The sequence below is a fragment of the Mytilus trossulus genome, chromosome 1 (assembly GCF_036588685.1).
Source record: "Mytilus trossulus isolate FHL-02 chromosome 1, PNRI_Mtr1.1.1.hap1, whole genome shotgun sequence".
NCBI classification, from domain to species: domain Eukaryota; kingdom Metazoa; phylum Mollusca; class Bivalvia; order Mytilida; family Mytilidae; genus Mytilus; species Mytilus trossulus.
The window spans coordinates 46224908-46248613 of NC_086373.1; the positions used below are offsets into that span (position 1 = coordinate 46224908).

At 31.7% G+C, this 23706-nt stretch overlaps 1 protein-coding gene across 1 annotated transcript; it reads left to right on the top strand.

Moving 5' to 3' along the window:
* Positions 1–51: 51 nt before the first annotated feature.
* Positions 52–23284, top strand: LOC134725675 (pseudouridylate synthase RPUSD4, mitochondrial-like). The gene is made up of 9 exons (XM_063589692.1): positions 52–274; positions 6619–6849; positions 9832–9876; positions 11438–11558; positions 12556–12663; positions 13922–14009; positions 18422–18548; positions 22096–22235; positions 23088–23284. The coding sequence occupies exons 2-9, from the start codon at positions 6645–6647 to the stop codon at positions 23280–23282; spliced, it is 1029 nt and encodes a 342-aa protein (XP_063445762.1). The 5' UTR covers positions 52–274; positions 6619–6644; the 3' UTR covers positions 23283–23284.
* Positions 23285–23706: the final 422 nt, after the last annotated feature.

Here is a 23706-nt window from a genome sequence, read left to right on the forward strand (position 1 = left end):
CATGATTATTAACATCATTGACGTACATACTCGATATCAACGAATCCAGTTTTTATCAACACACTTTACAGACGATCTTTATAAATCTAACATAACATAATATGCGTATTTCTATAAGATTTTATAAGAAAACTTTAAGCAAAATTTGAATAACACGATGGAGATTTTTCATCCTTAAATATTACTCTTTTCAAATTTTTATGCAGTGGTATCAAATCATAGACTCACTGGTCATGCTGGTAACACTATACATACATTAAATTATAGTAATCAGGTAAATATTGTTATGCACATGTAGTCCTATATTATTATAAGACTCCTCAGGTTCATATCATTTACATTCAACGTGTTTTATCAGATCTTTTTTTTTACTATCAATGCTAAACCACAGCAGGCAAACAGAAAGTCACAGGACATAATTATTATAATAAAGTCATAAATTTTAATTTTATAGGACAAAAAGTCACAAATTTTTGTTGACACTATTGTTTGAATATATGCAATCAGAGACATATAATACAATTGCATTATATGTCTCTGATGCAATGCAAGAGAAGTATCTTGAAATATTTACTTTTATGTCCCATTTATGGGCATTATGTTTTCTGGTCTGAGTGTCCGTCTGTTCCAGTCCGGCCATAACTAGCCTTTTAAAAAGTGAAAGTTTTTGCCTCAGAACAAAACAGCGAGACAGAGCTCAGCCTAAATTTCAAATATTCTTACAATTTAATTTTTTTTCCCCCCTTAATTCAGTATTAGACATGTTAGAAGACTCATTTAATTTTTTTTTTTTTTATTAGATTTACAAATGAAAGCAACACTTTCAGGCGCGTAGCTCCCTATACGCCAACACGCAGTTGCGTGCACATTGGTTCGGTATGCAAAAAAAAATATTGCAAAATTAAAAAATAAAAAATTAAAGTTTAAAGGAAACACATATGTTGTCACTTTTTTAATTTATGAAATGTCATTAAATAACGGCATTTGGTTTCAGAATAGAAGTTTTTTTGAAGATCATGCATGATCGACGAAATCGGACAGTGTAACTTGTATCTTTTACAATATTTGAATTTGTTATTCTCAGTCTAACACATGTAGTTTCGGAGCACATTTGACAGAGTACGGTTTATCTGTTTGGAATGAGATGTATCAATCGGCATGATATTTATCAGTCGAGAACCCTTCGATATCGTTGAAATTATGCCATGGCGATGTGTTCGACGGACTACCAGAGCCACTCATCCTGCAAACACGCCAAAACGGTATTGGAAAGTCTCATTATATTTTGCGTTTATAGACCATATGAAAATCGAATGCCTATGATAATGGAACTGGAGAGTGGAGTCGCGTCTGGTATTATCAGAAAATCGCTTCTTTGTGTCGTATCTTCTTCCTCCTGTTGTAGGAAATATAACAAACCAACAAATCTCAACATTGTCAGAGACATACGAAACTGACCTGGTATGTAATTTTGACGAATTCAATTGGGTGGTCGCTCGATGGCGAACATGTACACTGGTTTATAACATCTCGCGAGTGCTACCGTCATTGACCGTGGAGGTCTATCAATGTACTACGTCTGTTGAAATCAAATGTACGATCACTAATGAACAATGAGAGGTTATTATCGCTAGCATAACTGCATATTCATCGGGATAGTGTGAATATTGCCGACAAATAAATAGAGAAGTTCGTTTCTGTCTAGACCCGAATAGCAGATTTTTTACAATTTCGAGTAAATTCTGTATAAGAAAAATGTGTAGTTTATGTTTTCAATTAGCAATGATTTACTCTAATCAGAAGCTTATTAAATAGTTTTACATTCATAAATTGTTTATAAGTCCTATCTACATGAAGCTCCTCTATCAACTGTCCTATGACAATGCATGACCGAAAAACCGAAAAAAAACATTTTCCTGCATAAAAGGGTCCCAAAGTTGCTTGCACATTGTTTCTTTCTAGCTACGCCCCTGACTTTGACTATCATGACTATAAACTACATGTATAGTAATAATTAAAGTAGGATTATATAGTAATAACTAAAGCAGGACAATAAATGACCAAAAGACAAACCAGGTGCAGATAAGACACATAACTATAAACAATAGACCATCAACACTGAAAACTAAAAGTAACATGAAAACATGCAGGGGTAATATTAGAGAGTGAAGTCACTGAAGAGAACATGAATCTTGCAAGACACTTGCCATCAATAATGTTCCAACTTTCTTTTTTTTTTGAAATTTCTGACATGAGGCATTTGCCTCATTTACCTCCATGTAGTTACTGCCATGTGTTCGTTCGTTTGTCTGTCTGTCTGTCTGTCTGTCCCGCTTCATGTTAAAGTTTTTGTTTGAGGTAGTCATCAGGGGTGGATTTAGGCGGGGGGGGGGGGGGGGGGGGGGGGTGGCGGGGGTGCGCCCCCCCCTAAAATTTGCACAGCATGGGTTGTCCTCAGCGCAATAAAGTATCCGAATAGATGATGAAAACTAATGTTGTCACATTGCATCTGTTTAACATTCAAAGAAGTATATAAAACAGTAAGTTAGAGGAATCAACGTGATTACTAATAAATTAGCAAATGCCTCATGTCAGGGGTGGATTTATGCAGTTTTAGCTTTAAACTTTAATTTCTCACCATGCTTTGCTTGGCAAGATATCTACATAGCACCCTCTCTAGAAAAATATTTCAATAACTTCGATAATTATACCTCCGCTCGACTCAGCAAAGTTTTCAATCTTCGTCACCTCTAACCTGTAATCCTAGATCCTCTCCTGGTCTATGATGAAGTTGAAGTCTAATCAACTTGAAACTTAGTACACATGTTCCCTATGATATGATCTTTCCAATTTGAATGCCAAATTAGAGATTTTCCCATATTTTATGGTCCACTGAACATAGTCAGAAAATGATAGTTGGGATGGGGCATCCATGTACTGGGAACACATTTTTGTTAATACTGTACATATATTCATATTAATGTTTAGGAAATGTGTCATTATTATGGCAATCCATTTTACTATTTATTCTAACTTCAAGATATATCTAATAAACTTTACAAGATATCTCATATATGCTTAAATAGTATACATGTAAACAAAAAATCCCGAAACACTGTTAGTTATTATCTTAAGGGGGTTCGCGGGTCTAAATCATTTATATAGGATTTCTCTAAATTTTTCTATAAATGAACTTTATCTTATAGTTAACAGAAAAATAAAATAAAAAAGTGGGGTCACTGTTCATTTGCGCTCACGATCTGCCTTGGAAAGAAGCATACTTTTTTGTAAAAGTAGGTTTTTCTGTTGAAGTAATAGGAGAAATAAAGTTAATCATTGTGTTAATATCGAAATAAGAAAAGAAATTTATTACAGAACTTGCTCAAATTTTACAATAATTTAGTATAAGTACAGGTCCTGTGGAAATTATTTTAAAAATATAGGTCACCGATGAGTTGAAAAAGATATTTCAATTTTAAAGCCAAAAAATGACATTTTTCCACCAAAGGGAGATAATTTGGAACTTTTTAAATGATGTATACATTTTAAAAGTCATCTGGAGTCAATACAAATTGATTGCTTTGAATGATTTTTGTACCATATGATAAAGTAACAACTACAAAAGGTAACAAATAAAATTTGTAATGAAAAACAAATGTTTAATTTTTTTCTGAAATTTTTACACCCTCGAGCCTCCTTAAATATATAGCAACAAGCTTTCGTATGAATGAAATTAAATAAAACGGTGTAAAGACTTGAGATTTATTACGGATGTTGGTTGAAGGAACCTCATTTAATTATGCTTTAAAGGGAGACTGATTTTCAATGCAATTATTCAAATATATATCTTATAAACTTTAGGAGATATCATATATAATATATAAGATATCTTATATATAAAGAAAATTATATGAGATATCTTATAAAAGAATATAAGATATCTTATAAAGTATATAAGATATCTTATATAATTTATAGGATGTCTTATATAATTTTCTTTATAAGATATCTTATATACTTTATAAGATATCTTATATACTTTATAAGATATCTTATATACTTTATAAGATATCTCCTATAATGTATGAGATATCTGATATAATTTTCTTTTTAAGATATAAGAATGAGATTACTCTGATGCCCCTTGGCGCTAGCTTGTCTGGCAAAACAGCCGTTGGACCTCAGAGTTATCTAGGACTAGAAAAATGAAGATTTACTTCAATTTTAATCATACAAAGGATATATTTCTTGGCACCATGAAGCCATTTAAGTGCCAAGCCACTTTGACATTCTGTTTTTTTAACAATTATTCGATCATCTTGATCAATGTTGATATTTTTTGATAAATTTTGTTTACAAAGATGGTTTATATACAATAGTTCTGACAAGAAAAATACAAAAATCTTTTTGTAAAATAAGTGTTTTCTTATTCAATTAAATTGTGACTTCTAGTTCTGTGACTTTTTGTCTTGGACTCTTTTGTCTGTGACTTTCTGTGCTGTAAATTTTTGTCCTGTGACTTTTTGTCACTGACTTTTTTGTCTGTGACTTTCTGTCCTATATTCTACATGTATATATATATATATATACCAGTATACATGTACATGCAAATATTTTATTGCTGGCATCTTGGAGGGTAGTAATGGTAACTTTAAGCTTCTGTTAGTGTCAAATTGGTTAGAATTCATCAAACTATCCTTATTGTGATTGGTCAGAGGTCTTAATAATTATCATTACCTTCATTTTTGGGAAAAAAATGAATTTGATTTGTCAAAATCAGTCATTTTTTTTATTGTTTAAAAGAAAGTACATTTTATTGTCATGCACCAAAAAATACTGTTTACATCAGGTGCTGAGTGACATCATTTGGTAGGAATTTTTACTGTTATGCATCATGAAGGTTATTCCCCATTACCACCCTCATACATGTCATATTGGCACAAACTCATTAGATGCTCATAGATATAGTTAAACAATTTAAAAATGATTAAGACCTACATGTAGTACAAATAATTACACATCTAGAAAGGATATTTTTTATTTAATCTGTTACACTTTATAGGAAGGCATCACATATTTTCATCAAAAAGTCAGTACAAAATGTCATATTTATTTGGACTAGCATGACTAGTAAAGACCTAGTCCAAATAATTATCATGTCTTGAAAGGCGATTATAATTTTTTTCTTTCACGCTAAAGGCTTAAGTATTATAGCCTTTCAAGACGTCATAATTATTTTGACTAGTTAAGGAGGCTCGAGTGTACAAACAAATCAGCAAAAATTGAAACATTTGTTTTCATTACAAATTTTATTTATTACACTATTAGTTGTTACTTTATAATATGGGGCAAAAATCAACCAAAAAAATACATTGTTTTGCCCCCAGCTGACTTTTTAAAATGTTTATATCATTAAAAAAAGCTCCAAATTATCTCCATTTGGTGAAAAAAAATGCCATTTTATTGCGTAAAAATTGAAATAACTTTTTTAACGATTTAAACCAACAAGCCCCTTAAAACCTAAAATCATATATATTCAACAATTAACATCTGAGAGACATATAAAACATTTTTGAAAGAGTCTATATAAAGAAGAAGATGTGGTATGATTGCCAATGAGACAACTATCCACAAAAGACCGAAATGACACAGACATTAACAACTATAGGTCACCGTACGGCCTTCAACAATGAGCAAAGCCCATACTGCATAGTCAGCTATAAAAGGCCCTGATAAGACAATGTGAAACATGCAATTTGAATGAGAAAACTAATGGCCTTATTTATCTACAAAATGAATGAAAAAAATATATGTTACACATAAACAAATGACAACGACTTAATTTACAGGCTCCTGACTTGGGACAGGCACATACATTTACAAGTTTGGCGGGTTAAACATGTTAGGATCCCAACCCTCCCCCTAACCTGGGACAGTGGTATAACTAGACTAGATCCTGGAGTGAACAACGTCTTGTGTACAGGTGTCAATTAAAAACTAGGTTAACCATGAATGTCCCTGTAATTTTTACAATTTTAGAGTTCTGATTGTCCCACATGATAAGTTTTGATTGTCCCACATTATTTTATGAAAAAAAAATATTCTTAGATAATGTAGATAAACAAGATGATTTAACTGTTGTTAGTTTTACTATTAAATTAAACAAGTATTAATTATTGCAAATTTAAGCCTTTCAAGACAAACGATGCCTCAAGGCTCTCTTCAGCAATTTAGCACTAGTCATTTATTGTGGCCCTTTATATCATGCTGTTTGGTGTGAACCAAGGCTCTAGCTGTGTTAAAGACTGTTCTTTGACCTATAAAGGTTTACTTTTACAAATTGTGACTTGAATGGAGAGTTGTCTTTTTTTGCACTCATACCACATCTTCTAGTACATGTAGCTATTTACGATAGATGACCACATCTTCTAGTACATGTAGCTATTTACGATAGATGACCACATCTTCTAGTACATGTAGCTATTTACGATATATGATCTGGCTTTATGATGATATTTAGCTTTATATAGTTCACTAGCTTGGTAGCAAATAAGGTTGTTTGAAGGTATGAAAAATAAATTTGATTGTGTTTTTTAACATTTTCTATCCTTTGTTTAGGTATCTTGAACAACTGTTGAATGTGAATGCTGTTTAGCTATACGACTGTAATGATGTCAGTAAGGAAATTATGTAGACACCAAGTCAAAAAAGTAATGCACAGGACCTGTATGTCACAGACCAAAGGAAAATCAGATGGCTTGCTTCATTATTATGTAAAATTGCGAGACATACTTACAAACAAGGACACTCTGGTTAATCATTTGTGTCAAAACGTTGTATTTGAGGATGGTAAGTTATCTTAGTAATTATTCAAACAAGTGTACTTGTTGATGAAGTATATAAGATGTAGTACAATGTTTTTTTATTTTAAATTTCCTTTTTTTTTTCTTGGTTCTTTTAAACTTTATATATATGGACCATAATTTATTATTGGGCTCGTTTCCTATAACTATAGAAAAGTGATAAAAATGTGTATTACTGTAAGAAAAGTCGTAACTACATCTAAAGAAGCCTTTATTTTTATCAACAAACAAGTGTATGCTACTCTTCCCTAGAAAAAAAATTGAAATTAACAAATTTCAAAGATTATACGACCGTATTTTTGTGTCGTTTCTCGCGTTACTTTCCGCTTCCGAAGTGCATAACGCTGACTGATTTATAGATAATCGTCACCGGCAGATTCGTAACTTTTGCTTTCGAATAATACAGAACATCGACCAATAAGAAAAGTCTGAAGAAAATGCCGAAAATTATAAATATTTCTGTAGCAGGTGTAAGAACAGTTGCGTTACTTTGGAGTCTGATTTCGTAACGCAAATTTTAGATGATGTAATCTGCTTTGTTGTAATAGAATTCTTTATAACAATATGCAAATATGAACTCTCGCGAGATGTTCAAACAGGTAAATCAGAGAGGATTTACATTCTAGTTCTGTTCTTCGTAATAATTAAGTTAGAAAATTAGGTTATCGTTATGCGTTACATTTCACACGAAACAGAAGTCCAGTTATTTCCTCTTTTTTAATAAAAATTGTTTGTCTATTCATTTCCGGTCATACGTGAAACATGTGACTAACATGTGGTCACGCCATTACGGCCGGATGTACAAAATACTAGGTCTAAACATTGTTTTTGTTTCCAACGGGATGTTAGCAAACATAATCTGTAGACTTGTTTCGTCTTGTTTAAAAGAGGAAAATACAGTTGTCAAAGAGATTGCGCCAGTGGTCTGTTAATTTTCCTATGTGCTTAATGTTACATACGATCCTGTGTGAAAATAAATGCCCAATGACTTGACAAAATCGATTTCAGATTTGACAGACGTTAGAACACACTTCGTTTCCGGATAACGATGTGAAGAGTCCTTGGAAAAATCAATCGAAATTACGTCTCTTATCATTGTACCAATGCTCGTTGGATTGATTTAACTTCAGCAGTAAATATTACTGGATATTTTAGGTAAATAAATATAATTTAATAAAAAATACATGTTAATATACCGTAACACTTGGAATGTACAAAGTTGCCATCTTTGTCACAATTTTTAATTATTATTTTTTATTCATGTTCTGCAAACACTTATCAGAAACGCAATAAAATTGACAAAGGAGAAGTAAACTTTTACCATGCATGACTTGAAAGGAAGTACTTTATTGATTTTAGCCCACTAAAGTAGGTTAAAATGTGGAAACCATGTAGATGGTGTACAGGTCACAAGTATCACATTGTGCCTATTTTAAAGATTTTAATTCCAAGTTAAAAGTGTTTTTCTTTACTGGATTTAAAGAATGTTACATTGCCAATGATTTGGAATAAATTGTATATAACTGGAATTTCAAAACCAAATATAAATACATTTTTTTGGCTAAACATCAATATACAACAATTATGGTATCCTGTATCAATGAAGAAAAAATGGAAATTTCTGAATAAATTGTACTAATTGTTTTCAAAACAAGCACATATTTAGGAGTTTTATAATACTGTTACATTTAAGATGGATTTTAAGAAAAAGTATACTGTTCAGATTATTTTAAGCAGATTTTGCAATAAAATAAAACTTAAAAAATGCTTTCGGTTTCTTATGGTTTCCTGTTGCGTTTAAAAAAAACTTTAATTTAACATTGAAAATAGATTTTAAATATTAACATGAAGCAAGTAACACTAGTAATGGTGTTCATTTATATGTCTTTTGAAATATATTGTGCAAAATAAAGAAAATAAAGATTTCCTGTTTGGTTTCCTGTCACGTAAACGGTGAATCAAAATGTATTAATTTTTTCTTGAAAAACTCAATTGTTCCATTAATACTATTCTAACACCAACACAACCCACAGAATAAAAGTTAAAGTTTTAGAACTTATAAAAAAGGATACCGAAAGAAACCAAAGGCCGAATACCAAATTATGGTCCATATATATTTATAATGTTTATGTACTTTATTCATCAAACTTGTTTTTTATTTGAACAGTTTAACTTGTTTTTAAAATTCTATATTCTATAATCAGGAGAATTGAATGCCGTAATGTCATGAATGTGTTTTTTATTATGGAATGAATGTCATTGATTATCATGTTTTGCATGAAACTCTGATATGAATAAAAAGAAATTTGAGGTATAAGTCTATGAGTATGAGACATCATCAAATACCATCCCTAAAAAACATGTCTTTAATATTCAACCCAAATCTGTCATTCATATATCATAGAATATTTGTAAGGGAGGACAATTAAAAGATAGGGAGAAAGGCATATTGTGTAAGATTAAATTACAAGTTCTTGGACTCTCGATACGGAAAGAAGACAATAAACAACAAATTTTATATAATAAAAGTACTTTCCAGTCAAAATGAGAATCTCTAAATAGGAAAGAACCATGAAAATACAAGAGTCCACGAGTTGGAACTACAAATTCATTATTAATTACGTAAAAATATAAAAAAGAAGAGCAATATTTCTACAAATGGTTATTTTTAAAGATAAGTAAGATAACTCTATATATATATATACATTTATGTAATTATTACAACATTTAGTATATGTATATATAACAATCTGGCTTTAATCAAAAGATTACAGCATCAATTGGTGATTTGATGGTAGCAAATTAGGTTTACTGGTGGCACGTAGTGGAGCCAGGAAACGAGTGTTGCATTAGAATCACAAGTAGCTACAAAAATATTGTCATGTGATAATATCATAATGTAAACAATATTCCTCACTATCCTCAGTATTGTTTTAGTTATTCTGTCTTTTTAATAAATGCTTTTCAGATCATTTGATTGCTATCAATAAGCCAGCAGGATTGCCTATGAAAGGTAAGGTTATTTAATACAGTTCACCTACAAACACTCATCTTGTAGAAAGTGCCAACATTTTGATAACACAAAGATTAGTTTTTAAAAGCTATGGATTCATACAAACCATAAATAAGGGCTTGACCATTTTACCGTTTTGTGATTCTATTTTGTGAAGGATTGCATTAAGTTGCTCATATCCACTTCATTTCAGCTTTGTCGGATAGCTTTCTCATTGGCAATCATACTTCATATTATTGCACCCTTGTCATGAAGAGGGCATTCAGTTTGACCCTTGTCCATTTATTCATCGTACCTACATACCTCCCATACGTCTCAAAATTTGTTTCCGTTCCCTTACTTTAGTTTGCCTGAACCAAATATTATAAACTTTTATACTTTTACTTATCAATACACTACAAAGATCAAGTTCAAATTTTGATGGCTACACATTTTAATGATTACTGTTTTAGAGTTGTACCCCTTTACAAAAATGCTGAAATTTTTGTTTCCATTCTCTTACTTAAGTCTGCTTCAACAAAATGTTATGTAACTTATACACAATGCTTATTACAATAAAACAAGGATCAATGAATTTTGGTTTCATCACTTATATCTTTCTAGTGTATTGGCCCCATAAAAATGGAAAATTGCTGAATTTTTTGTTTCTGTGTTATAACTTTTTTTTGCCTCAACCAAATATTTTGAAACTTATAGCCTCACGTATACAGTTTTTGAGTTGTGTGCCTTTATATGCATTCACCATTTATTTTATTATGCCTCTGCCGCAGGGGAGAGGGCATTAAGGATTCTTGTCCGTATGTATGTCTGTCCTTCTGTAAGTCCCAAAATTAATTTCAGTTCTTTAACTTTAGTTTTCCTTCACCAAGTTGTATGAAACTTATTCACAATATTTATAACCACAAAATACAGATGACATTTGAAATTTGGTGGCCTCACTTTAACCATTCTAGTGTAATGCCACTTTACAATTGGAAAAATTGGTAATTTATTTATATCTGTTCTCTAACTTTAGTTTGCCTCAACTCAATGGTATGAAACTTATTCACAATGCTTATTACCACAAAATACAGATCCAGTTTTAATATTAGGGGCATCATTTAAACAGTCCTTTACAATTGGAATTGCGGAACAGATTGTATAGTTACATAAAATTGAGAATGGAAATGGGGAATGTGTCAAAGAGACAACAACTCGACTAAAGAGCAGACAACAGTTGAAGACCACAATTGGGTCTTCAATGCAACAAGAAACCCCCGCACCCAGAGGTGTGCTTCAGCTGGCCCCTAAACAAAAATGTATACTAGTTCAGTGATAATGTACGTCATACAAAACTCTGAAAAATACACAAGAAACTAAAATTAAAAATCGTACAACACTAACAAAGGCCAGAGGCTGCCTTTTGTTCCGTTTCAAGTCCTTTCATTAATTCTTTTTGTCCCTTAACTCCTATTATCTTGAAAAGTAGCACAGTTTTACCTTTTTGAAAAAAATGTTATGATAGTGGGATTTATATACATGCTTATTCATGTTATTGATGTTAATAGTTTTACTTTTTCAGCTGAAAAGACATTACAGATAGATGCACGTTTAATAGACAATTTTTCCTTGTATCAAGTTATTGAAGATTTACGTCACCATTTTAATTCGCCTGACATGAACTTAGCTTTGCCGCTTCCAAGGTATGTGTAATGATATAAGATCACTTCAAATAACTATAAAAATATGTTTTCTTTGTTTATAAAATATACCTCTTGCTAAATTGTACGAAAGCCCTAATATTCTGTAATTTATACTACAGTCATGATAGTTGAAAAAAGTTAAATTTTATTATTATACTTTACTTTAAAAGTAACCAGTTATAAGATAACAAAGGTATAACAGCATGTTTACTTTCTTCCAGCAAAAAGAGTATCTTTCACCTTCAGCAAAGTGCAAACATGCTCACATTGTATTTTCTAATTTGGCCTGCTTTTGAACCTGGACAGAATAACTATTTGTTGTTGAATGAAGCCACAAATTTTGATTAAACTTTCATAAAAATTATTATACAACAAAAGACTAAAAACATAAAACATGCAACAGAAGTAGCATTACCTTAAGTTATATTAAGTTCAGTGTAATATAAAACATTAATGCCTTATATCAAAAGTTTATATCAAAATCTCTAAATTTGGGCAAGCTTATAATCTTCCCTCTGCCAATGGACCTCGGGAAATCAATATTTTCTCAATTTAGTAATTTTGGATACAAACTTTTGAGAAAGTAAAGTCTTGATTATGTGATATTGAAACTGTAGGTCATACATGAAAATAAAAAATATTTGCAACAACCTGAAAGATAACATGGAATTACATTATTATAATTTGACTAGAAAGAAAAAAATATGCATTTAAAAGTAAATTTTGTATTTAAACTCAACAGTATACAGGAAACAAGAGTAGCTCACAAACATTATCTAAGGATGTTTTTTTTCTTGTTTATATTCAACAATGTTTGAGTGAATATATATATAGTTTGTAGTTACATGTACAAAATGTATATGCATTGGACCACAAATTTGTAGGATTTTCTGATTTCCTTCTAGTTATTGGTTAAATTATTTCACAGAGGGATTTATAGTGTAAGTTTCTGAACAGTTTAGACCCTGACATTGATATTGATTTATACAACTTTCAGGAATCACAGTGGCATAGTTGTATTCGGAAAGAATCAAGTTATTACTAAAAGTATTGCAGATAAATTTTATTTGGCATACGGAACTAAGCAGTTGCATCAGCATTTTCAGTAAGTTTAATTGTTATACTGAGGACTGTTAGACTGAGGGTTCAATTTCTTGCATACAAACTAATGAAAAGATTTAAATTTGTTGTTTACCTGTTTCCATGAAAATTGGTATCCAGCGAAAATGAATAAATCCACAGTAGATAAAATGAAAAATACATATTTTGTGACTGTTCTATCCCCACACAACACATTAGTTTTCCATCAAGACATGATAAAATAATGTGATATGTATGTTTGTTTATCTGTTGTCTATGCATGCAAACACACTTCATCACCATTAATAAGAATTAAAGACGTTAGCAAATAACATAAAACATGTACAAATATAAACAAAGAGATATGGGTTGTACTCTAGTTGTCTTCATAGATAAAGGAAGATGTGATGTGAGTGCCAATGAGACAACTCTCCATCCAAATAACCATTTAAAAAAAAAAGTAAACCATTATAGGTCAATGTACGGCCTTGTGTAAAGGTCAGCAGAAAACGCTTTTAAACTTTGTGATTAATGAACAATATGAGATATCAACTGCCAAAATATCCAAATTAATAAAAACTGTATTTTTTTAATTCATTCTCTGACAAGTTTGCTTTGGAGTAGGACTTCATAATTTTGCACAAACCATGAGTGGCCATCATTTTTGCTGAAATTGCCATTATTAGCCCATTTTAGTTCACTTGGAACCTTTTCTGTGTGAAAACATTTTTGTTCTTATGGTTACTCTTATCCCTCCCTTTCAAACATTATATTTTTACTGCAATACATGCATGACATGCTTGTATCATCTTTGATGTGCCTGCAAAATTTATTTTTGGAAAACAAGACATAGTTATCCTAGATTCTGTCTACATGGTCAATATTTAGGTTGAGTCTGTGGTTAAAGTTTTTTTTATAAAACATCAATAACTTTGGGAAACTTACATGGATTTTATGAAATTTGGCAAGTAGCTTGTTTAAGACCAAATGACAGTATCCAGAACAAAAGTTTAAAAATATTTACTTTATTTTTTTTGTATTTTACTGATAAATGGACTTTTTATTCCAGTTGACAAGTAGATACAGTCTGGTGTTTATGTTTGTTACTCAGCAATTTAAATTTACAAAAAAAAAACATTTATGAAATGTCACACCTTCATAAAATTTTATAAAATTATTGCAGAAGATTTTAAATGATTCAGAGATAATGTCTGAACTCTGAAGCAAACTTTTGAAACTTATTTTTTCTTTAAAAATATATTTTTGATTTTTTGTATTTTTAGTTTGCTATGTATTGGGAATCCTGAGAACCTGTCAGAAGAGATTAAACAAATATTTCTGAAAAAGAAAGAGATCCAGGGTAAACTTGAGGTATTTATGATTTCAACCAGTTGTTAACATTTGAAAGGAGTAGGTCCACTAAGGGCCAATTTTGGCCTCAAATTTCAGGTTCATCTGATGAAGTTTTGGACACTTTTAGATGGTGACGTTTCCTTGTCACCATCTAACGGTGTTTATATGTCTCAACTTGTACGATTCACTCGTGTATGTAACAATGTTTTAGATTTTAACGAGAGAAATTTATGTATTACTGAAAAATTATTACACCAGGGTTTTTCAATATCACAAACTAGTCAAAACATTTACTAAATTTGATCATTGGTATAAGGACATCATTCGTAAATATAGCTCAACATGCAGACTTCTTACACATTCAGGTATTTCACATCCAATATTTTATGGAAATATTCTTTATGAAGCACAAAAATGTCAGTATTCACCTCAGAAGCTAACAAAACCTTTAAATAGACTTATTAAGAAGGGATATAGTTACGATACTGTTGTCAGGTCATTAAAGATTGCATATTTTGGCGTTAATATTGATTCACTTATAGGGTCTTTGCATCAGAACTAAACACATTTATTTAAAAACCAGTTTTTGGCATAACACTGGTTATGTTCTTCTCATATATGTTAAGATGGTATGATACTTAACCCCTCACGGGAAGGATTGTGCCTGATATTCATATGATGAAGACATAATCTTTCAATCAGTTTAATTGAAGTCTGGAGCTGGCATGTCAGTTAACTGCTAGTAGTCTGATGTTATTTATGTATTATTGTCATTTTGTTTATTTTCTTTGGTTACATCTTCTGACATCAGACTCGGACTTCTCTTGAACTGAATTTTAATGTGTGTATTGTTATGCGTTTACTTTTCTGCATTGGCTAGAGGTATAGGGGGAGGGTTGTGATCTCATAAACATGTTTAACCCTGCCGCATTTTTGTGCCTGTCCCAATTCAGGAGCCTCTGGCCTTCGTTAGTCTTGTATTATTTTTAATTTTAGTTTCTTGTGTACAATTTGGAGTTTAGTATGGCATTCATTATCACTGAACTAGTATATATATTTGTTTAGGGGCCAGCTGAAGGACGCCTCCGGGTGTGGGAATTTCTTGCTGCATTGAAGACCTGTTGGTGACCTTCTGCTGTTGTCTTCTCTATGGTCGGGTTGTTGTCTCTTTGACACATTCCCCATTTCCATTCTCAATTTTATTAGATATGAAAGATCTATCAAATATGCCATGATATGTCACTTTTCAGATGGTTTTTGTCAAAAATGAACCTTTATCTATGTTATGTATTATTATTAAATACAACTTACATTTAAATTTTAATGAACACAAATGCAGCCACTTCCATTTAAGACAAGAAACATCTAAAATTTAACTCTAAGGATAAAATTGTGAAGATTTCAGTAATTTAGCATGACTTAATGATGCTAGAACTCAATACATGTGCATTGTATTGTCAAAAACAGCCCCTATTTATGTTACATAGGTATTCTACTTTTCCATAAACAGCTAAAAGTTTACATTTCAACAAGTTTGTAAAACTGCTATATTTTGTTTGTTTTCACTTAACAAGAATGATATATTAGGTACTGTAGAAAAAAGCCAAGGTTGACCTTATGTGGGTTTACCTCTTCTTTTTATGTCCTTTTTGTTCATATAACTTCTTAAATATTCAAGTAATTCTTCATCCATGGCTTTCAAACGTTTTTGACTTTGAGGGCTCCTGATGAAGGTAATTCCAGAATAAGGATTCAGACAAATTGTATTATAAAGTATTTCATGATGAATTTCACTGCCCGAAAAGATTTGTTGTTAGTCAATTTTGTTTTATGTACTAAAGTTAAAAAAATTATAAAAAAGATAATTTACATGTAAATAGCTAAAAAATAAGAAGTTTTGTATAACATTTTTTGTGTGAAAATAAGAAGTATTTTGGCAGATAAGGATTTGAAGTAATGCATAACTTATATAATTCTATTACCTGCAGACATCATGACAGATGGTCAGACATTAATTGTATATATAATAAGATTTTCCAAGATCAAGAAAATGGTAACAAAATCATGGTTCATAAATATTTAAATGCTCATTTCTGTATTACTTTGTACACAAAGAAAATAAGGTAAGATGTTTAACACACCTTTTTTTCGTATTTGAATTCACCTCCCATTAATAACTGAACAGATATCTATCATAAGATCAACCTGGTTCTAATCACTGATTTTTTAATGCATTTTGCATATATTTGATTAAGTATTGACATCTTGTCAACCACATTAAAATCACAGTTTATTAGGAATATATCTTAACATGTATTTATCATAGGGTACCAAATGGTTTAGCTCCTCCTTTTGTTTGGAGCGAAAGTTCTTATATTATGTGGACAATGATGATAATCTCCATTGTCCCTATACCATACATAAGGGTACTTGAACAAATTTCCCCAAGAGCAATCTGATTAAAATACAGGTCCTGCATCTAAGACAAAAAGTTCCTTCCCTTATTTATTTCAGCAATTTTCAAAGGAATCTTGTTCAGAAAGATCTCTATGTCAGATAATGACTTTTCTTATATATGTCAGCTTATTTTAGACCTCTTTAAAATTTGTAGGTTTGTCAATTTTATCTTATTTAAGAATTTGAGCACAGGAGATACCAAATATAGATTACTTAAGCAGTCATTGTTCTCAACCACAGATCCACTAGCCCAAGCTGGCAAAAAGTGCTGTGGAGCATGTAAAAATCATCTCTGCAGGCCAAATGAAGCTATTTCAAATTTTCATAGATTTAGGCTTTGGGCCTGTAGATTCAAAAGTTTATTGTGAATATAAAAAAGAAAATGTGGTATGATTGCCAAATTAGACAACTCTCAACAAGCGACCAAATGACACAGAAATTAACAACTATAGGTCACAGTACTGCCTTCAACAATGAGCAAAGCCCATACTGCTGAGTGCATAGTCAGCAGCTTAAGAACTTATTTGGAAACAGAGTAAAACTTGAAGAAATAGTGTATTGAAATATTATGTTGGTGTACATACTAATGTGACTAAAGTCTAAAATGTTTTATTTGAATTTAGTTGTTAATTTCTATAGATTTTTTGATTGAATAATTATTTAATGGCATATGAAATATTGTACTAATATTGTAAGTAAATGAAAATAACATTTTATAAATGTGAGGCATTTGATGACAGGACTGTAATTTGACATCCCAAGCAGACATGGCAAGAGGTCTGGTGGCCGCCATGCAATTGAGGCCCCCATACGTAAATTGAAATATATGGGTCTGAAATAAAACTTGCTAATTAAGTTTTTGTTTCATATTTACCGAGTTTCAGAGTTGATGGCAAAAACTTGCCCTTAATTTTTCACCATTAAACATGTATCCATTTACACTTGGATACAGATTTGATAGTTGAAAAAGCAAGAAAAGTGTTTCTGGTCAAAGCTTCATTAAAAATAGTACATTTCAATAAAACTTTAAATAAAGCCCAAATAGTAGAACCTAGTCACAGTTTGTGAATGCTAGTTTTGCCTTTTTTTGTGCCACTAAGATCTCATTATTGGAGAACAGCTTTTGCATTCACTTGCCTGTCCGTACAATGGACATGAATATAAATAAAATTGAGAATGGAAATGGGGAATGTGTCAAAGAGACAACAACCCGACCGTAGAAAAAAACAACAGCAGAAGGTCACCAACAGGTCTTCAATGTAGAGAGAAATTCCCGCACCCGGAGGCGTCCTTCAGCTGGCCCCTAAACAAATATATACTAGTTCAGTGATAATGAACGCCATACTAAACTCCAAATTGTACACAAGAAACTAAAATTAAAATAATACAAGACTAACAAAGGCCAGAGGCTCCTGACTTGGGACAGGCGCAAAAATGCGGCGGGGTTAAACATGTTTGTGAGATCTCAACCCTCCCCCTATACCTCTAGCCAATGTAGAAAAGTAAACGAATAACAATAGCATGCTAAACCGCATAATCTGTCCTCAGTCATCGTTGACCTGACCATGTCTTTAAATGTTGAAGGGCTGAAAAAGATCTCAGAACCAACCGTCAATGTCAATAGTAGTCGAGATCCTTTTTGCGAGAAATAAATAATTGTAGAACCAAATGGCGATGTTTGTCAGGCGGAGAGTGCTTTACCTCACATAGTTGAAATAAAAGCACAAAGGCTGTCAAAATAGGTTACAAATCCAAGTATGCATTACCTAATTCTTGATATGATAATGTCAGGATGTTTTCAACCCCTGCATGCCTAGCTTTTTCCATTCTCGTTTTTTTGCCAGAAAAAACAGCCAACACATTTGCCTTGTTTGCCCTTTAAAAAGGTAGTTACTGCCCTGGGGGAGTTTTCTGGATTAACCTTCATGAAATCCTTATTGTTACAAAATAAATTCATTTTACATTTTATATAGTCTATAGAGGTGAACAAATTGTCAGTAAATGAAAGGAAAAAAGGACAAGGTGTAATATGCACCTACAAGATAAAAACACTGTCAAAAAGACAGGAATGTGGATATGTGGAACTAATGACTAACACATGTAAGTAGATAGTTAAATATGATTTTTAGATTGTTTTGATACCATGCACCAATTCAATACAATAAGTTAATATGTAAAAGTAGACAGTGTAATCTACATGGGTTACTTTAATATGTAGAGGCTAGTGATGTTTCAAACAGAGAAGTCAGAGCCAATGTAGTATTTTGCTGCTTTACAAGAGTCCTTTTATTAACCTAAGGACCACTTTATACTCTTTAAAAATAGTTTCAACTTATATACATGTACGTAGCACCAAGGATATCTTTCAAACTTACAGTTTAATGCTGTGGATAATAATATATGATATTAATTGAAAAGTTTATTAGGCATATATATAGCATTTAGTCACTGTAATGTTCAAATTCAGGTTACAGTATTTTTTTATACGACCGCAAATTTTGAAAAATTTTTCGTCGTATATTGCTATCACGGTGGCCTCGTCGTCTGCGTCGTCGTCGTTGTCGTCGTCGTCGTCGTCCGAATACTTTTAGTTTTCGCACTCTAACTATAGTAAAAGTGAATAGAAATCTATGAAATTTTAACACAAGGTTTATGACCATAAAAGGAAGGTTGGTATTGATTTTGGGAGTTTTGGTCCCAACATTTTAGGAATTAGGGGCCAAAAAGGGCCCAAATAAGCATTTTCTTGGTTTTCGTACTATAACTTTAGTTTGAGTTAATAGAAATCTATGAAATTTTGACACAAGGTTGATGACCACAAAAGAAAGGTTGGGACTGATTTTGGGAGTTTTGGTTTCAACAGTTTAGGAATTAGGGGCCAAAAAAGGGCCCAAATAAGCATTTTTCTGGGTTTTCGCACAATAACTTTAGTTTAAGTAAATAGAAATCAATGAAATTTAAACATAATGTTTATGACCACAAAAGGAAGATTGGTATTGATTTTGGGAGTTTAGGTCCCAACAGTTTAGGAATTAGGGGCCAACAAGGGACCCAAATAAGCATTTTTCTTGGTTTTCGCACCATAACGTTAGTATAAGTAAATAGAAATCTATGAAATTTAAACACAAGATTAATGACCATAAAAGGAAAGTTGGTATTGATTTTGGGATTTTTTGTCCCAACAGTTTAGGAAAAAGGGGCCCAAAGGGTCCAAAATTAAACTTTGTTTGATTTCATCAAAATTGAATAATTGGGGTTCTTTGATATGCCGAATCTAACTGTGTATGTAAATTCTTAACTTTTGGTCATGTTTTCAAATTGGTCTACATTAAGGTCCAAAGGGTCCAAAATTAAACTTAGTTTGATTTTAACAAAAATTGAATCCTTGGGGTTCTTTGATATGCTGAATCTAAAAATGAACTTAAGTATTGTGGAATAGCAAGTCTTTTCAATTGCACAGTATTGTGCAATGGCAAGAAATATCTAATTTCACAATATTGTGAAATAGCAAATTTTTTTTTAATTAGAGTTATCTTTCTTTGTCCAAAATAGTAAGCAAGAAATATCTTATTGCAAGAATATTTTTTAATTGGAGTTATCTTTCTTTGTCCAGAATCAACTTAAATCTTTGTTATATACAATATACAATGTATATTCACTTTTTACTACCAACTGATAAATTTAAATAATCTTTACCATTCAGTGATAACAAGCAGTTTTTTTACATCTTAATATTTTATAATGTATTTAAATGAGTAGTTATTGTTGCAAACTCCATTAGAATATTTTGATTGAGATTAGTTTTGGAATAAGGGAAAGGGGGATGTGATTAAAAAATTGGGTTCAATTTTTCTCATTTGAAATTTCATAAATAAAAAGAAATTTTCTTCAAACATTTTTTTGAGAGGATTAATATTGAATAGCATAGTGAATTGCTCTTAGAGAAAACAAAAAAATTAAGTTCATTAGAACACATTCATTCTGTGTCAGAAACCTATGCTGTGTCAACTATTTAATCACAATCCAAATTTAGAGCTGAATCCAGCTCGAATGTTGTGTCCATACTTGCCCCAACCGTTCAGGGTTCAACCTCTGCTGTCGTATAAAGCTACGCCCTGCGAAGCATCTGGTTGATTTTGACCAAATGTAAGTGAAATTGGTCATATGTATAGATCAAGGAAGAAGGTACTAAATTGAAACAGTTATGATGGTACAAGAGATTGTCAATCATCGTTTGATATACTCAATACTTAATCAAGAAAAGTTATAATTCTATTTGTCAAAATGTGTCTCAATGAAAGATGGCTTATGAGGGCAGTTTGAATTAATTTTGGCCTCTATATAACTATTTAAGATGTAATGCAAGAAGATAGCACCTTTAGAATAGATATTTATAAGATATGTAAGTGGATTTGATGCTTAAGAAATAATTGATGCAAGCAATACATTTTGAACTTTATTTTTAGTTTTAACATGGGTAGGCATTATATTCGTGATTATTTTTGCCCTAGCGATAGTGAGGGCTAAAATAACACGAATATAATGCCTACCCGTGTTAAAACTACAATAAAGTATAGCTTGCATCAATTATTTCGATTCTGATTAGGACAATTACAGTAATTTCTATGTCCGATGTGTATAGATGTAGAGCGTTTGTGTAGGCTCTTCTATGAACCACCCTTTTTTGTTTGTAAACAAACAAACGACTGGAAATGTGATTTTTCAGAGGGAGGAGTTTTTAACAGCCAGTATGAACGGTTGTCAAATCTAGGTCAAATATGTCAGTTTCGAAGTGCAACACGTTACAGTCATAATAAATTAAATTAGTAACAACATATGCATCATTTAAGAAGTTGGAAGTGTTTTTAAAGTTAATCAAATATATTAAATGTATGCCAATTTGATAAAATTCATTATTCTGCAGTAGTCAATATACGCATGTGCAAACAAATTTTATTGGATATAGAGCATGGGTTTATTCCCAAAGCAAATGAAGCACGTCATATTAGAATTGTAAATAAAACATAGGATAGCTTCATAATTATCTGCTTAAATCAGCTGAAAGTTTATACTTTAAAACTTATATTGTTTGGAGAAAGTATTTTTTTTGGCCCCCCCCTATTTTCTCATTTTTCAAATTCTGTTTTTGAAAGCTACTTATTATGTTAAAATTTTCCCTAATGCTTGAAGTTTGTTAGGATGAATGAACTGCAAACCGACTAATTTTAGCAACTGGGTGAGGTGAGGGGGGTAAACTTTATGTTATTATTCAAATATTGTAATTATTATTCACTTTTCAAGTGTCTTGTACAACAATTTTTTAGTTTTTAAGTGCCTGCGCCAACGTGACCCAGGATTATTTTTTTTTCGAATGTCATTAGCACTGTTTTTGCTATCTAAATCGACGTAATTTTCCCAGGACACATAGGCGCACCCTATTAGATTTTAAGAAACAATGACCAAAAATCATAATTTTTCCTTCTTTTGGCGTTATTGTGCCCTTTAACCCCCTAACCTCACCCATTTTCTGAAATTAATGGTTTTGATGTTCAGCCAAACAAACTTCAAACATATGTAGAAATGCAGTGTGCATGAGAATTGTGTGTGGTCAATATTGTTCAATGATTAACATTTTTCTATCTCGTAGCAAGATGGGATTGTTGTGAACTGTTAATGACTCAGAATTTAGCACCAATTCTAGGAGACAACACATACTCCAACAGAGTGGCACCTTTACTTGGGCAGGTAGTGTGTGTAGACCCAGAATTAGCTGATAAAGGACCACAGGTATATTTTTTGCATTTATAGACCATGTACCTGTAGACAAGTAATTTCTTTTTTATCAGACTTATTTACAAATGATGGATTTTAGTTTTGCATACTGGTACTTGATATTTTTGAGAGGACTAAAAATCGTTTTATGCTGGCTGATAAGAGTTTTTTTAGCTCCAGATAAATTGTATGTAGATTTGTGATTGCATTTCTGGTATCACTGACTCTTTCATATATATTTTATGAATATAAATGATTTTCTAATCGTTGTCATCATCTCAAAAACTTCTTATAGAAATTACATATCAAAGCATGTACAATCATTTATGCACTTTGAACATTTCAAGGGACAAATATCATATATCTGATATATGACATACTGTAAAAGCAATAAATTTTGTGGAGGATTTAATTTCGTTTATTTCGTGGAAAAAATGTATCCATGAAATTAAAAACCCACACAAATTTAACCTACATATAATATCCGTTCCATTTAATGGAAATGTATCATGGTACCCCATTATAAAATTTGTTTCCTCATCTGTTTTTGAATTCAAGATATAATTTGGTTGAAATTAACAATTAACTCTGTAATTTTCTATCATTAATACCAAAAGAAAACTGAGATTTCTGGAATTACCAGACATGCAGAAACCAAAGACTTAACATTTCTTATTCAGGATGATGGTCAGGATGATTAGGTCAGTATTTTTTAGGCCATACTTTGATTTTTTTTTAAATTGTCTGGTTCTTACAAATATAAAAAAGGAAGATGTGGTATGATTGCTAATAAGACAACTCTCCACAAGAGACCAAATTACAGACTGGCACTTTGAATACTTTTATTAACTGTTTTTCTATTTTCAGAAATTGCCAACATCAATTACAGACCGGCTAGGAATAAGCACAGAAAACATGCTTAAAATGCCACTGCATTTACATAGATCTAGAGTAGAGCTTTCACAATTTCCAACAAAGAAGTCAGAGCAGATGACATTCTGTGCTGATTTACCTGAGTACTTTAAGACCACTTTAGAATTATTAAAGCTAGATGTAACTTGAAACCAGTATTATTTATTGTACGTGCATACTGCATTGGTTTGGGAAACTTTGGGCCAATATTATTTTTTTGCCATCTTTGTATTAAAAAGTGTCTGTGGTAAATGTCAAGGTATTATAATTAGGGCCCCGCCTTTATGTGGGTCGCCCTATAGTGATCAGTCTGTCCGTCCGTCCGTCCGTAACACTTTAACTTTGTGTCCGCTCCATATCTAGAAAACCATTATGATATTTTCATACTTTATGCTTTACATGTTTATTAACCACCACCAGAGGGCGTGTCATGATGTATGTACAACTTCCTAGGTCAAAGGTCAAGGTAAAAAAACTTTGGTTTCAGTTGACAACCCTGTGTCCTGTGGTGAAGATCGTGTCCGCTCTATATCTTGAGAACCGTTATGATTTCAAAGTTTATACTTGACATCCA

What these genes read in the sequence shown, in the direction of transcription:
- LOC134725675 (XM_063589692.1), top strand. Translation starts at nt 6,645, where the DNA reads ATGCTGTTTAGCTATACGACTGTAATGATGTCAGTAAGGAAATTATGT. An exon ending in AAACGTTGTATTTGAGGATG is followed by an intron (nt 6,850 to 9,831) that starts GTAAGTTATCTT and finishes AATGCTTTTCAG; the next exon opens with ATCATTTGATTGCTATCAAT. An exon ending in AGATCCAGGGTAAACTTGAG is followed by an intron (nt 14,010 to 18,421) that starts GTATTTATGATT and finishes CATTTTATATAG; the next exon opens with TCTATAGAGGTGAACAAATT.